This window comes from Mustela nigripes, chromosome 17, assembly GCF_022355385.1.
Source record: "Mustela nigripes isolate SB6536 chromosome 17, MUSNIG.SB6536, whole genome shotgun sequence".
In the NCBI taxonomy this organism is placed as follows: Eukaryota; Metazoa; Chordata; class Mammalia; order Carnivora; family Mustelidae; genus Mustela; species Mustela nigripes.
The window spans coordinates 42803081-42818915 of record NC_081573.1 but is presented as its reverse complement, the minus strand read 5'-3'; the positions used below and the strand labels follow the sequence as shown (position 1 = coordinate 42818915).

At 47.5% G+C, this 15835-nt stretch overlaps 1 protein-coding gene across 5 annotated transcripts in view; it reads right to left on the bottom strand.

Annotated features, from left to right (window-relative positions):
- The window catches only part of CDH3 (cadherin 3), a 76112-nt gene extending 60277 nt beyond the window's left edge, over window positions 1–15835 (bottom strand). For 4 of the 5 annotated variants that reach the window (XR_009400668.1, XM_059381466.1, XM_059381464.1 and 1 more), the window contains exons 1-2: window positions 14966–15835; window positions 14648–14768 (exon numbers count right to left, since the gene is read on the bottom strand). Coding sequence is in view for 4 of the 5 variants with exons in the window: in XM_059381466.1 (XP_059237449.1) it covers window positions 14648–14768; window positions 14966–15019 (175 nt within the window). In the remaining variant the exon portion in view is untranslated. The remainder of the gene's footprint in view (window positions 1–14647; window positions 14769–14965) is intronic. The other variant, XM_059381463.1, reaches the window with a different exon arrangement.

The window sequence follows — 15835 nt, the reverse complement described above, 5'->3', positions numbered from 1 at the left end:
ATATACAGCATTAAATGTCGTAAAAGAGGGCTGCCTGGGTGGCTCAGTGAGTTAAGCCTCTGCCTTTGCCTCGGGTCATGATCTTAGAGTCCTGGGGTCAAGCCCCACATCAGGCTCTCTGCGTAGCAGGGAGCATGCCCCCCACCCCGCCTCCTTCCCTGCCTGCTTGTGATCTCTCTCTCTGTCAAATAATAACTAAAATCTTTTAAACAAACAAACAAACAAACAAACAAATATCAAAAAAGAAAACCTATAGGCGCACCTGGCTAGCTCAGTTCAAGGAGCATGCAACTCTTGATCTCAGGGTCCTGAGTCTGAGCTCCATGTTGTGTGTAGAGATTACTAGGATGAATAAAATACTTGAAAAAGAAAAAGAAAATCTATCAAGGAAAAACTCTGCTCTGCTGAGGGGGGAAAAAAAAAAGGCCAGGTCACAAAACAGCCATTTACTTATTTATAAAAGTTTATTTTTAGTAATCTCTACACCCAAGGGAATGAACTCACAACCCCAAGATCAAGAGTTGCACGCTCTTCTGCCTGAGCCAGGCAACCCACAAAACAGTCATTTACAGACAAAACATAAAATATTAATATTTTTATACTTATAAAAGAGAACAGGGGAAAGGGGGTTGAAAAGACAAAGCCAGAAAGAGAATGGGGCTGAGCCCTGGCACCAGGAAGGTGGCCTAGCTTTCCCTAGAACCGACTCTCCCAGAGGGAGAAGATACCCAAGATGATGGACAGTGAGCAAGACCTAGAGGAAGGCGCTCCCCGGGGAGAGGGAGTGGGAGCGAAGGATGCTGGCGCTAGGGGAGGGGAGGGGTAGGGCCGGGGAGTCCACGCGGCAGGCTGGGAAGCCGAGGGGTTCACTGACCCAGAAGGCAGTTAGTGCCTTGCTGGGAGATAAGGCTCTTGAGGCCCCTGCATGGCTGTCGTCGGAGGACCCAGACTCTTGTTCTCCCAAAGCCGAGAGCAGAGCTAGCAGACTCACTGCCATGGAGGTGTTTGTGATGACTCATCACCACCAGATCACCTTTTTTCCGGGCATGCCGAGAGTCAAGCACGGTGCTGGAGCCGAAGGCTTGGCGGAAGGCATTCGTAAGTGGCCAGCTGTGCAGCAGTGGCTTCACACAGCCTGACTGCTGCCAAGTGTCGCTCTACCTCCCACATGGCCCCGCTCCCCCTGGACCTGGAGCTTCCAGCAGAGGGAGCCCTAGAGGCTTCAGGGGGCCCTTAGCACGGAGCCATGAAGCTGGACTTTAAGAGAGCAGGACTAGAGGGGGAGCCCTGAAGCAGTGAACTCTGGCCCTACCCCTCACTCAGATCAGTCAATGAACACTTGGTTAAGGAAATGGCCCAGAAAGATCTAGTGAAAATGTTCATTTGAAACGACAAAGGGGGGCGCCTGGGTGGTTCAGTCCGTTAAGCGTCTGCCTTCAGCTCAGATCATGATCCCAGGGGTCCTGGGATGGAGTCCTGAGTTGGAATCCCTGCTCGATGGGGAGCCTGCCTCCCGCTCTGCTGTTCCCCCCTGGTCGTCTCTCTTTCTCTAATAAATAAAATCTTAAAAAAGAAAGAAATGACAGAGGTCCTTTGTGAATGGTAGGCTTCCATTCTGCCTTTCTTCCAGTTTTTCCATAAAATATATTCGATCTGCTATCAGAATGAGATGTTGAGATCCCCTTCCCCCTTTACTAGAAAAGTTCTATAACCCCATGTTGTTGAGGAGAAAGCAATTCTTTCCTGGAGATTTCTTTTTGCCTCTCTGTTGAAAACTTTTTGCAAAGAACTGCATTACTCAGGTTCCTCCTTACCCTTGGGAGCTGGGTCCTCCTCAGGGAAAAACCCAAGCTGGGTTTACTCCACAGCACCCTGGGAGTTTGGAATAGGGCTGACTCAAAGTTCAGCATGAGGTGTGCTGCTTGGCTTGTGGATTCCCACCCTCCAAGACCAGAACAGAGATCCTAGTGATCACCCTGGGATATCTGGGATAGCAATTAAGGGTCTGTTGGGTAAAGGCACTGGTTCCCAAACATAGCTGAATGATTCACCTGGAGAACGTTTTCAAAAACCCAGATATCCTATTTCCAGCCCACCCATCACTTCTGAATCGGTTTCTGAAGATGTTCTCAGGGAGGCAGTTTACTGGTTTTTAAAAGTTTCTAGTTGTCTCATTTATTTCTCCAAAGTAGTTAAATTGGAATGGCTTTTTGAGGGCACTTCAAAAGATATTATTATCAAGATTTCAAATATCCAGATCCTTCTTCTGAACACATGTATCTGTCATGTCTGCTTATGCAGTATTTCCGCTCGACGTTTTTTTTTTTTAAGATTTATTTATATTTGACACACAGAGAAAGAGCGCACACACACAAGTAGAGGGAACATCAGAGAGACAGGGAGAAGCAGGCGTCCCGGGTGCCCCAAGTGGGGCTCCATTCCAGGACCCTGGGATCATGACCTGAGCTGGAGGCAGATGCTTAACTGAGCCACCCAGGTGCCCTGGATTTTTTAAATTTTTTTAAAAGATTTTATTTATTTATTTGACAGATAGAGATCACAAGTAGGCAGAGAGCAGGCAGAGAGAGAGAGGAGGAAGCAGGCTCCCTGCGGGGCTCAATCCTAGGACCCCGAGATCATGACCCGAACTGAAGGCAGAGGCTTTAACCCACTGAGCCACCCAGGCGCTCCTGCCCTGGATGTTTTAAAGATATCTTGAAATCAATTTGTTGAAAAGCAAATCTATGATATTTATTCTTGGCCCAAATATGATCCTTTTTCAAGGTCCCCAGCGAATGACATTATCATGTGCTCAGCTACTCAAACCCAAAATCTGAGTCCCAGAAGCAGCTCAAACTACCTGGGCTGAAATGAAACTGTGGCTCCATCACCAACTTTCAGCAAGTTTGTTTCCTCACCTATAAAACTGAATGATGTTAATAATAGCTGACTCAGTTAAATGAGTTAGTACTTTGCACAGTGCCTGACATATGGTCAGCTAGCAACATCACCTTCCAGACTCCCTTTCCCAGTCACCAAGATTCATGCCTCTTCATCTCTACGCCCACTTCTTTAGTACATACCACATCATATTTAGCTTTAGTAAGTGCAAAAATCTCCATTAAAAAAAAAAAAAGGATCTTTTAAAGTGCAACAAATCATACATTTGAGAAAATGAGATGACCAACTTTCTTGTTTGAAACTCATCAACGGTGTGCCATTGTTCTTAGGATAAAAAACAAAATCTTTAATGCACTCAGTTCCCTGACTCCATTCTCTAGCCACGTTAGTGCTCTTCTTAAATGCAGCATAACCCCCTTACCACAGGACCTTTGCCCACCCCCAAAACAGTGTCTCTCTACACTTCCTGCTCCAATTTACCCATTTAACTCCTAACATCTTTCAGATCCCAAAGCAAGTTACTTTCTCAGGGAAGCTCTATGTAACTGCCACAAAATTTATTACAACTGTAATTGTATGTTTACTTGTTATTATCTAATTGTCTATCTCCCTTACTACTCTCAATAGTGCCCAAAGGCAAAGACTATGTTAGAATTTGCTTATCACTGTATCTCAATACTTAGCTCCGTGCCTGATACAAAGTAGGGTTCAATAATGTTGAGCCAAATATGAAAGTCCTGTGACCCAGCAGTTTTGCTTCCATTCTGAAGAAATACGTATACAAACTATTACCATTGTAAGAATACTGCTACTTTACCACCGCTAACACCTAAACATTTATTTATTTACTAAAGGCTTTTTCATATACTAATGCATTAAATATACACTAGAGCCTTATCAGATTCCCATAATTATCCCTTTACAGATAAGGAAACTGAGGCACAGAGTTTAAGCAACTTATCCAAGTTTCCACAGCTAGTTAGACAGATTTAACCCCAGCACTCTGCAACTCCAGCTCAGGCACTCTACACATTATAACATACTTGCACCTTACGCAAATTTCAATTGTAGAAATTTGAAATGGTGACATAAATATTCAAGTTGCACTTTGTATGCAAAGTTTGAAGAAGTGCAAATCTCCCAAATAATGTAAAGTCACATAATTTCACAACTGTAGAGACTAGTGAACTGTAAGCACTGCTCTAGCTTCCCTACCCCAAATACATACAGTTCACATATATTCACATGAGAATATAAGTCTTCAATCATGAGAGTTATGAATTATTTGAGGTTTTCAAGAATTTATCTTTTAAATCATGCAACTGGGGGCACCTGGGTGGCTCACTGGGTTAAAGCCTCTGCCTTCGGCTCAGGTCATGATCCCAGGGTCCTGGGATCGAGCCCCGCTTTGGGTTCTCCGCTCGTGGGGAGCCTACTTCCTCCTCTCTCTGTCTCTGCCTGTCTTTCTGCCTACTTATGATCTCTATCTGTAATAAATAAAATCTTAAAAAAAAATCATGCAACTGTCCTCTACAATACTGTTTATTACAGTGTTATTTGGGTTTAAGAAAAAGTTCATAAGCACTGCTTGGAAGAAAAGAAGATCATAAATGAATATCCTCTTCAAGAATGGAAACCCGGGGGGTACCTGGGTGGCTCAGTCATTAAGCTCAGATCAGGATCCTGGGATGGAGCTCCATGTCAGCCTTCCTGCTCAGCAGGAGGCTTGTTTTTCCCTCTCTACCTCTCCCTGCTTGTGTTCCCTCTCCCCCTGTCTCTGTTAATAAATAAATAAATATATATTTAAAAAATGGAAACTGGGACACCTGGGTGACTCAGTCAGTTAAGTGTCTGTCTTCAGCTCAGGTCATAATCCCATGATTCTCAGATGGGGTCCCATATCAGGCTCCAGTGGGGAGCCTGCCTCCCCATCTGCCTGCTGCTCCCCCTGCTTATGCTGAGTCTCTCTCTGACAAATAAAATCTTAAAAAAAAAAAAAAAAGGAAATCAACTTTTCTTTAGCAAAATGCTTGCTAACTAGATTTTGACATCTAACAAAACTGAGAAAATTTCCATTTTTGCTTTGACTGAATGTCACATTTTCAAACTCTCAACACCCAAGGAAAACGATGCAAGCGCTGAGATTTTACAGTTTACTTATGAGTTAAGCAGCTTACATTTTTTCAATTTTTTGATGACTTCAAATGCTTCTGAGACAATCAGATAATTAAGTCATCAAACAATGGTTACTGTGAAAAACGAATGCTTTTTTAAGATTTATTTGTTTGAGAGAGAGGGAGAGGAAGAGGCGAGAAACAGATTCCCTGCTGAGCAGGGGGTGCACATGGGGCCCGTATTCCTCACCCTGAGATCATGACATGAGCAGAAAGAAACCAAGAGTCTGGCGCTTATCCCACTGAGCCACCCAGGCGCCCCCAAACTAATGGTTTTTAAATGGCATAGTAACCTTATTAACTTTACTGCAAAGCCTGTCATCTTAAAGGTGTTATTCAAACAGAAAAGTTTAATTTATGTGAATGGGGTTAAGATGAACAATTCATGTGATCATCCTTCTACAACAGTCTTTCCTAATAAGGTGATTCCTGATAGTTAGGTTTCTGAAAATCCAAACACTTTACAATTTTTATGTTAGCTCCTCCCCACTTCCACATCTGTAAAAGATAAAAACAAGGGCTTAGCTAAATAAATCATAGTATATCCACCATGTAGAAGAATGTTAAAAATAAGATAGATGTGTTCTTAACAATATGGAGAAAGATGCCTGTGATTCATTAAGTTAAAAAAGCAAGTTACAATGTTTATATGCTTGAGATAGCCCAATTCTTGTTCTAAAAATTCCTGAATGCACACATAAATTTCTTGTCAAGAAAAAGGTCCACAAAGATTCACATTAAACCACTGGATGTGCTTATCCTTAGGTAGGAGAACTGAGGAAGAGAAAAACTTTCCTGTGTTTCTGATTTGGTTCTGTTCAGAGGCAGTGGAGTTCAGTGGTTAAAGCTTGGGTTGCTTAGATCTGAATCCCAAGCTTTTTATCAGTTGTGTGATCGTGGGCAAGTTACTTAACCTCTCTGGTCTCTTTTCTCATCTGGAAAATGGGGATAATAATACTACCTACTCCAAGAGGTACTATGGTGATTAAACATGCTAATACATATGAAACGCTAAGAGCTGTACCTGTCACATACTAAGCATTACATAGTTTATTGAAAAACAGGGTCTTCTACAGTGAACATGTATTTATGTATTAATGTAAAATTCCAACCAACCAGCCCAACCCTACATAAACAGTTATCAGTAGTACCTAGGAGGGGGATGTGATAGAAATGAAAAACTCCCTAGGCAAGCCTGGTACTCAGCCAAGCTTGCAAACTACTGACTCAGGGGCTAAAGACCAGTAAACCAGTTGGAGTGTAGTTGAGTCCCCGCTGGGGAATGCAGGAGCATTCTGGAAGCGGAAAAAGACCATAAAAGACAAGAAAATTACAGGTCAAGCAGCCCTGGTGGGAAGCCCCAGCTCGGGCAGACTCCACAAGGAGAGGGCAGGGTGTGGGCCCCGCATCTTGTTCTGGCTTGTGTATGAGGAGCCCACAAGGAGCTGACTTTCCTCTCGGCCTGAAGCTACAACAAGATGGGACTCGTTGTGAGAAGGCAGCCAGCCTTAAGCAAGGCACCCAGAAGAGGAGCAGAGCGCTCCAGTCCTGCCCTGTTAATGACCAACCAGCAGTCCACCTCCTCGTAGCTCCATGGACATGAAGGCACGTCTCACACACAGGACAGAGTCAGAGCCTCATTGCTGAGGAGCTGGGAGCAGAGTGACTTGCCTCAGGCCACATAGGTTGGGTTGAGAAACCAGGCTGAGAACCCCATTTTCCGCTGCCCAGATGTCCGCCATCAGGCCTGTGCCCCGCACTGGGTTTGTTAAGACTCTGAAGAACCGAATGCACCTGAGCTGGGGACAGGGAGGGGGTTGGGGAGACAGTGAGGAATAGGCTACATTTCCCAAATTAGGGGGCAGAACCTTCTCAGAAAAATACATATGCATCTTGTATACAGTTAATTCCAGAGGAGCAAAGACTTCCTCAAGCTGATGTGAGACCCTGAGATCAGAACTCTGGGCCAGATCAACCTACTTCTAGCCTTCTATGCAGGTTTAAGTTTTCTTGGTAAGAGAGCTGTAACACGGACCTAATCTTATGTGCTCTTAAGCAAAAACTGGAGTTCTGGGGCTGAGAGGAAAAAGGAAAGCCTGGGACTGTGCCTCCCTGGCCCCATCTCCCCATCCAGCCCTTTAGATCAAGCCTTAGGTCTGGTGGAGAACAGATCTCCCCTCGCTGGGGTTCTGTGTAGCCTCAGAGGTGCTCACGATGGGGAAGAAGTCACCAGCTTGCCCACCTCCTGGCTCGGAGGCCCTCTCCCTAAATGTCAGACAGCAGAGGAGTCAAGAGTTGTGAGTTCCAAGGTGAGGCATGGGGAAAAAGGAAGATGTCTGTCTGCTCTCTTTCCAGGATAAGGCATTTTGGTTTACTGAGAGAACAGCAGCATCCCAGCACCCCGGAAGTCTAGCAGGGTCACGGCTGCCATAGCCTGGAGAGGATTCCGTCAGCTTGAGGAATTTGCAGACCACTGACGCTCTAGTCACCCAAAACGGGAAGGGTGACCAGATCTGGCTGAGGCGAGGGGAGAAAGGCAGAGTGTATCAAGCTCCTCCACTCTGAACAAGGTAGGGGGAGTCCTTAAGGGCAGGGGAGGGGGCAGGAAGGTGGGGGCGGGGATGCGGAGAAGTAGAAGATAACCAGCCAGAAGCAGATTCTCTGCTGAGAACTGTCAGTGAGAGCGCTAACAGGCCTGGTATCTGAACGAGCCCTATCCCCCCACATCCTAAAGGGGAGGCCAGGGGTCCTGGATAGAAATATCCCCTCCCCCCAACTCCAGCTCTGGTGATTAACAGAGGCCTGTGGAGGGAACAGGAATTCAAAGCCCTTGGGTCAGAAGTTAACTATTTCCAATCTTCCTCTAGCTTGACTGTGGCCAGGACTCACAACGTGGTCCCGTCTCTAATACTTAAGAGTGTGGTTAGTATCTCACACCTAGGGAGACCAACCTGGGTTCAAATCCTAATTCCACAATTTACTATCTGGGTGACCTAGGATAGGTTGCAGAGTTGCAAGCCTGGGTTTCCTATTCAGTTAAATGAAGCCAATTCAACACCCGTCCCCCCACGGTGGGGAGGGGTGGCTTTTAGGAGGATTAAAAGGGCTTATTACATAAAGTACATAGTGTAGTCTCTAGAACTCAGTAAGCTCTTAGTAAATGGTATTTAGGTTGCTTTGTTGTTGTTGTTTGTTTGGAAGCCCTTCCTTGGCGGGTAGCCCCGCTGCCTGGCAATGACAGGTAACTAAATGAAATGAGGGGGAAAATTTGACTGAGACTTACAACATTCTTGGGTCTGGGGAAAGCTGGGAAGGGGAGGCAGGAAGGGGGGATGCTGGAGGTGGAGCCCAGGGTCCTGGTTCCAGAGGAGACTTCAGAGACTCTGGCCGCAAGGAGAGCACAATTGGGACTTCAGCCCCATCTGCCCTTCCCAAACACCCTACTGCCTCTCTGGTGGGGTGGGACACATTCCAAGCTGGACTGGACCCTGCCTTTTGCCTCTTCCCACCTTATACTCCATAATCCAACCAGACGAAACATATTTAAGTTCCTGGCCCCCATACAGTTCCCCTGCCAGGAACACCCCTTTGCTAACTCTCCGGCCTGAACCCCCTTGCATAATTCTTCCCCAGCCTTCAGCTTGGACATAACTTCCTTCAAGTCCTCCTAAGAACATGTTGGCAGCCCTCCTATGTGCCTCCATATTTTTTTCTCTCTACGTCCTGCTCAGATCATGTGACTATATAACATGTTATATATTATATATATAGAACATATACTATATAGTATCTATACACTTATTATATATACTATGTTATATATACTACATTATACACATACACACACAACTTATTTTGTCTGTCTTCCTTCACCAGCAGGAAAATGGCCCACGAAGATTGGGTTCTGGGCATGTTTTGCTCACCAACATAACCGAAGAACTTGGAACAATAGTATCTGGCACTTGGTAGGTGCTCAGTAAATAACTGTTCAAAGTCAGATTCGCAATTAAAATTCCTGGTGGCTGATCTGCTTCTGCCTCTAGTTGGGGAGTTCACTGACATTAACGAGCTAGGAGTCTGTGTCGTCTCTGAACATCTCACACCCAGTAGGTACTCTGACATTTGTTGGCTTCATGACCAGTCAACTTGTCCTTGGGTCTCAGACACCTCATTGCCTCCATAATGAGAGAGGAGCTGGACTTGACCACCGTGTCCATTTGAGGAGGCTGCTCCCCACGCACACACTGTCCAGGATAAAAATGACCCACAAAGACCTCACCTAAGAAATTCAGGTCCATTTCCAGATTGCCTTTCTATTTGGCGGGAAAATAATAAGGATTGGCTTAAGGACAATTAAAGGGGAAGGATTTCTCTCCCAACACAAAGGATGTAGCCAAGGACAAAATAAAGACTTGCTGTCTCTTGAAAATCAAGAATCCAGAAGGGGTCTGGTGAGGACACTGTTGGAGGAGGGGATGGTAGAATCCAGAAGAGACTCTGCTCCTTCAAGACCGACAAAAGCTGACTCCTCAGTACACAGCCCTAGTACTGAGATTGTCAGGTAATCCTCAGTTAACCCAGCAATTATGCTCCCAGGTATGTACCTAACAGACAGTATATACCAAGACTCCTCATCAAAAGACTGGAACAATAATCTTCAAGCAGTACTAGTCATAATAACCAAAAATCTGAAACTCCTCAAATACCCATCAATAGAAGAATCATCACATAATGGAATGCTACAGGACACGGATACTCATCTACAATACCTCCAGAAATATAGAAGAATCTTACAAGGTATAATGACCCAAGAGGATATATGATTCTTTTACATAAAATTCAAATATGGGCAAATTAATCTATGGTATGAGAAGTCAAGACAGTGCTTTTCTTGGTGGGGAGGATAGAGAATGGGAAGGAAGGGGCATCTGAGGGGCTGGTAATGCTGTTTTGTTTGTTTGTTTGTTTTAACTAATTTCCACACCCAGCATGGAACCCAACATGGGACTTGAACTCACGACCCTGACATAGGCTGAGATCAAGAGTCAGATGCTTAACTGACTGAGCCAAATAGGCTCCCCAGTAATGCTGTTTCTTTTTTTTTTTTTTTTAAGATTTTATTTATTTATTTGACAGAGAGAAATTACAAGTACACTGAGATGCAGGCAGCGAGAGAGAGAGGGAAGCAGGCTCCCTGCTGAGCAGAGAGCCCGATGTGGGACTCGATCCCAGGACCCTGAGATCATGACCTGAGCCGAAGGCAGCGGCTTAACCCACTGAGCCACCCAGGCGCCCCGTAATGCTGTTTCTTGATCTAGGTACAACTACATGGGTATTTCAAATCTCTGGCAATCACTGAGCTGTACACTTATGATTTGGGCACTTTCCTCCATATATGTTATTCTTTAATAACAGTGGTTCTCTGGATGGAGACAGTTCAGCCTCAGAACTAAAGCCTCAACTGATTTGAGCAGGGAAGGTCCTCCTCTCCCTCCTCCTCCATTATCCTCCAAATGCTGTGCAGAGCTATAGTTTCCAGCCCTAGAAACTCAGTAAGCAATGCCTTCCTTACCCACGGCAGGGAGGTGAGGGCACCCTGCACTGGGTAACCTAGGAACAGAGTGCCATGTGAGGAGGTGGGGAGATGAGAGGTTTGGGACCTGCTCCCCAGGCACAAGCTAACGGTGATGTGCAACAGGCTTCAGCAACCAACCCCTAGTCCACTGTTGAGTCAGGAAGGCAGCCAGCTGGGCTCAAAGCCCTAGCCCTAGTTTCCAAATATTCATTACTGAGGCAGATTTACTGGGCACCGAGGAATCCCCCTGGATTTAAAATCCTGGCCTTGGGGTAACTGAGAGGCTCAGTCAGTAGAACATATGACTCCTGATCTTGAGGTTGAGTTTGAGCCCCATGCTGGGTATAGATATTACTTAAAAAAAAAAAAAAAAAACCAGCTGAAAATTAAAATAAAATAAAATCCTGGCCTCAGTTCTGACGACCCCAGCGACCTCACGTCAAGTTGCTTATCCCCGTTCACAGCAAAGGAGAGTTACCACTACCTGCTTCGCAAGATGATTATAACCATAAAAAATATTAGACTATCAGCTCCCCAAGGGCAGGAACTTGGTTTTGTCCATAGCTTTAGCTGTAGTTCTAGAACACTGTCTGACACATGCAGATGCTAAATATATGTTTACTGAAAGAATAAAATATAGAGGGCATGGCCCAGAATGGAGGCCCCAAAACAAAAGGCAATTTTTACACAAGTTGAAATAGGCAAATTCATGTCAAAGTTAATTCATGTGCAGTCAAATTCATTACTGAAACTTTGAAGTTACCTACCAAAGCTAATGTGGGTTAGCTTTAATCTTACTGAAACACTGACTAAGGGTGAGTTAAACCTGCTGAGGGCCCATAATGAAGTAATGGATTTTTTACTGTAATTAAGCTGCCTCTCTCGACTGTCCACCATTAAGGATGTATGACCACGTTGGGTCAATCACTTTTAATCACTGTCCTAATACCATGCAAATTCCCCCCTCCCACCTCTTCTTTGTCTTTGCTTCCAGACCACACTTGGAGGCAGCCCCACAGACTGTGCAGTTGTGGTTGTTGGGGGGAACATTCCAGCTCTGCCTCCCTCGATTAACCTCTTGCCCTCGATGGAGGCAAGCCCAGCATCACTTGACCCAAGCCCCATCACTAAGACACCGAGACACTGTATCTAAGCCAGTTTCCCTACAGGAATGTTTCTGGAAAACCTTATGATAAGAATGAATAAATGACAAATTGCTCTTTGGACAGGGGTTGCTGTTGGTGTCTGTGGGATCTGGCGCTCCAACACTCCACTTCCTTTCCTCCACCTCCCACTTTCTGGTAGTGATAAAAGTCACAGAACTTAGGAATCACAAACTTCTATTCAAGTCCCAGCTGGTTCCAGTAGTAATGCCTCTGGTGAAGCCACAACCACTCAGGCTTCATGGGTAAAACAGGCAGACCTTCACAAGATTGTCAGGGTTCATGCAAATACCTTCTGGGTGTTCTGTGAAGTATCGGGTCCAGAACTAAACCCAAAGGGAAAAGTCATGTTTGTGACCCTCAAGGTAGCTCCTGAGCTATTCAGCCTACAAAATTGAATCCATTAAGCTGCTTCTGTGTCTCCACCTTTGAAACCTCCAGCAGAGCTGGGTTACAGGCTTTCTGAAGTACCAACTCTGAGATTAAGAGCTCAAGCTGTTTAATAGTTACCTTACCAGCTTCAAGAGAGCGTCAGGAGGACAAAGCAAGCTCAGAGTTGTGGAAGTGCTTTGAAGAGCAAAGTGCACATGCAAACAAGGTATTAATTATATCAGATAATTTCTTTGAGCTCAACTTCATAGACACCTGTGATATTCATAACCCAGGGGCGAACAAGAGGGGCAATTGTTCTTTCGCACTAAGAAAACTTGGCTGCTTGGCCAAACTCGAGAGAGTTTGTATGTACCCTCAGGATAACCCTTTCAACATGGCTGGATCCATCCTGTGCACAGAGGACACAGAGCTGGGATGGAGGTGGGGAGGTAGAAAGATGTCAGCAGCTGAGGACTAAGAAGAGAAGTATCAGTATTTTTTTGTTAGGGTGTGTCAGTTTATTGGAACCCACTGGACCCAGAAATCTGCTTTTACTTAAGAAAGAAGGCAGCAGCCTACTTCACAGGAAAACTACTGTAAGAACCAGTCATGTTGCAGGGCGGCTCAAGGTTAGCTAAGCACATTAACCCACTCTTTGTTTTATAACCCAGGTGTGCTCTTGGCATGAACCCACCATTTTCACAACCATAAAGCAGACATCCAAGAAGGCAGAATTTTCTCAAAAGGTTTAAAATGCCTGACATCACCAGGAAACACGCGCCAACCGGACGGTGAAATTGAAAACCTGATAACTGCTTCCCCCCAACAACCCCAAGCTTAGCGAAGTGACAGTTAATCTGATATTTCTTGCTTCGGTAAGAAAGATCCGGCACAATCAACACTCAAAAGCCATGAGACTGAAGTTGGGAGAACTTGACAATGCGGGGGAGGAGTACAGATTTGGCAGAGGTCTGGTTAGCAATAAAGCTTCCTCAGGGAGCCGGAATTGGAGTTGGGGCCCTGCCCAAGTTAACATTTTTACAGGTTGGCTGAGTTGCAGTTTGTTAGCCAGTCAGTAATAAACCCATGTGCAAGAATTTAAAGTTTATGAGGCATGGCCTCTTAATGCCTTTGCTTGGCTCCCTACATCCCAGAGTTTAAGGAGCCTGGCCTAGCCAGGGTGTTAATTGTTTTGTCAATCTGCAAGGTTGTTTGGGAAAAGGGAAAAAAAAGTCTCCCACAGACTCCAGACCCCAGTCCTCCTGTGAAGGAACAAAGGAGAGCCATTCTGTCCCCTAGGCATTAGTACTTCTACATTCAAACTGGTAATTTGTACCTGGGGTGAGGGGTTTGCTGATGAAGGCATTAGAAATAGGCTAGGTGGCAAAGGTTCTTAATTGTTTTGAAAGCCACCTAAACTGTAGATCCCCTTCCCAGAAAAATGCACACACAAGTTCTTAAACAATTTTCACAGGTCAGGGATCCGCTGGAACCCCAACCCAAGGATCCTGGGTTACACCTCTGTTTAAGAACTTGGGTTTGATGGGTGTAGAAACCCCCACTGTCCCGTCTTGGATAGAGGGAAAAGAGGCCCCCATCAGCCCGCAGCTGCTCAGATCTCATAACGCACTGGTTCTCCGCACCAAAATGTCTCCCCGCTCTCAAGATTTTCAACTTTGTTGGGGTTGGGGGTACTAGTATACTAAATGATCAAAAATGTTCTTTGATCCCCCTATCCACCGCACCCTCGGCTCAAGACCTTCCGGCTTGGGACCCCCTCCCCACTCCCCCAACATTCCAGTCCCAAGTTGGGGGTGGGGGGCAGGGGTGTCCCACTGCGTGATGGCCCCAGCCCAGGTGTGCCAGACCCAGTTTCCACGCAGGCTGCAGGGGCGCAGGCCCTCCGGGAAGGGCAGGGTTAAGAGTGCATTCCAGCTGCCGGGGAAGAAGGGGGGGGGCGGGGGAAGGGAGCACGAAGAAGAGAAACAGACCCGGTCTGTCCGTCGGAGACACAAAGCACGGTACACAAAGGGGGCCCGAGAGGGGCGAAGGGGGCTGCCCAGGGCACGGCTCATCCCCACACCTGCGCGGGGGTTGGGGGAGGAATGTGGACGACGCATTCCTTTGCGGGGGCCAGTGGGGGGAGAGCTTCCCACGTCCCGGCTGGGTGAGGAACTCAGCCGCCCCGCACCCCGAAGGTGGTCTAGGTAAGCCGCCGCAGCGGGGCAAGGAGGAGTTGCAGGTCGGACGGCGCTGTGCTCTCCATCCTTCTCTGTCCGCCATCCACCCCCACGCTAACCCCCGAGATGCTTTCTGCTCCTTCTCCAAACCCGAGGCGGAGGCAGCGTCGCCAGAAATCCCCCCCGCCCCAGCCTGGGCACCCCTCGCGCGGACCACTGGAGCAGCCCACGTGCGACCCTCGGCCCCGCGTTTCCATCGGGATACCTCGAGGAAGGTCTTACCTTTGCTCTGCGCCTGGCCCAGATCCACCTTCGCGCCTCCAGCCACCAGCGTCACTTCACCTTCCCCGAAGCCCGCCCCGCACGGCTCGGAGGCCACGCAAGGCAGCCAGCAAACCTGCGCCTTGAGGGAAGAGGAGAAAAGGGAACGGCTGGGTCACAGGCGTGCCCGGTTCTGCATACCCGGCCCGATATCCCTCGCGGGGCTCTGCTCCGCCACCTTGGCCGCAAGTAGCCCAGCAACTCTCTCCGCTCGACGCCGCCGACGCGTGCGGACCCGCCCAGCTGGACCGCTCCGGCGGGGGCAAGGCAGTGGAGTACCTTAAAGAGGAGGACGAGGAGGAGGGATGCGAGAAGCCCACTAGGGAGCTCCATAGCTGGAGAACGAAGGACGAAGAAGCAGCAGCCTCCCCGGGACAGTGGTTCGCCAAGCTTTCCCGGTGCCTTTGAGCGCCTCTGCCCGCTGGCGCTAGCGGGGTGGGGGTGGGGGCCAGGTGAGCGCAGGTGGGTGCTGATTGGTCCGGCGCCGCAGGTCCCGCCCCCTCGCAGGTGGGGCCCCCGCAGGCGTGGTGGGGACGCCCACGATACACGCCCGTATTCGCGTTAATGCAGCAATTCTGAAATGCCCACGGGCGTCTCCGGAACTGCTACCCGCCAGGACCCAGGCTGTGTTCCACAGATTCTGGGTTCGAGGTTAAAAACAGAGCAAAAACCACCCCGCTCCTCAGTCTCCGCAGCACTCGAAGAAAAATGTTTTTGTGCCTTGCAGCTACAGTGAGAAAAAAGTGGAGACGCTTCTGAACCCGACTGGAAACAGAGGCGCCCCATTCATACTCCCCCAAGGCACTGTTATCCAAAGCTTTGATGGAGGCCGGGTGTGGACGCCCCACAGCTGGCTACAGCGGGGGCTGCCCCCTGCCTCTCTCTCCACCTCCCATGCCAGGCCGCTGAGGACACAGAAGTAAGGCTTAAAGCTGGCAGTGAAGTGCAGAGAGGCCGTGTTAGGGACTTTGCAGCAACTTGCGGAAGACTCATTACTTCCATTGCACAGCCCAACAACTGGAGGCTAGGAAAGAAGGCCCCAGAGTTCAGCGGCTGTTGTGGAGCCAAAGGGGCGAGTAGACCGCGGTTATTAGCGTCATCATCTCCAGGGAACCCCTCCCCCATTAAATACAAATGTGACACTTTCTT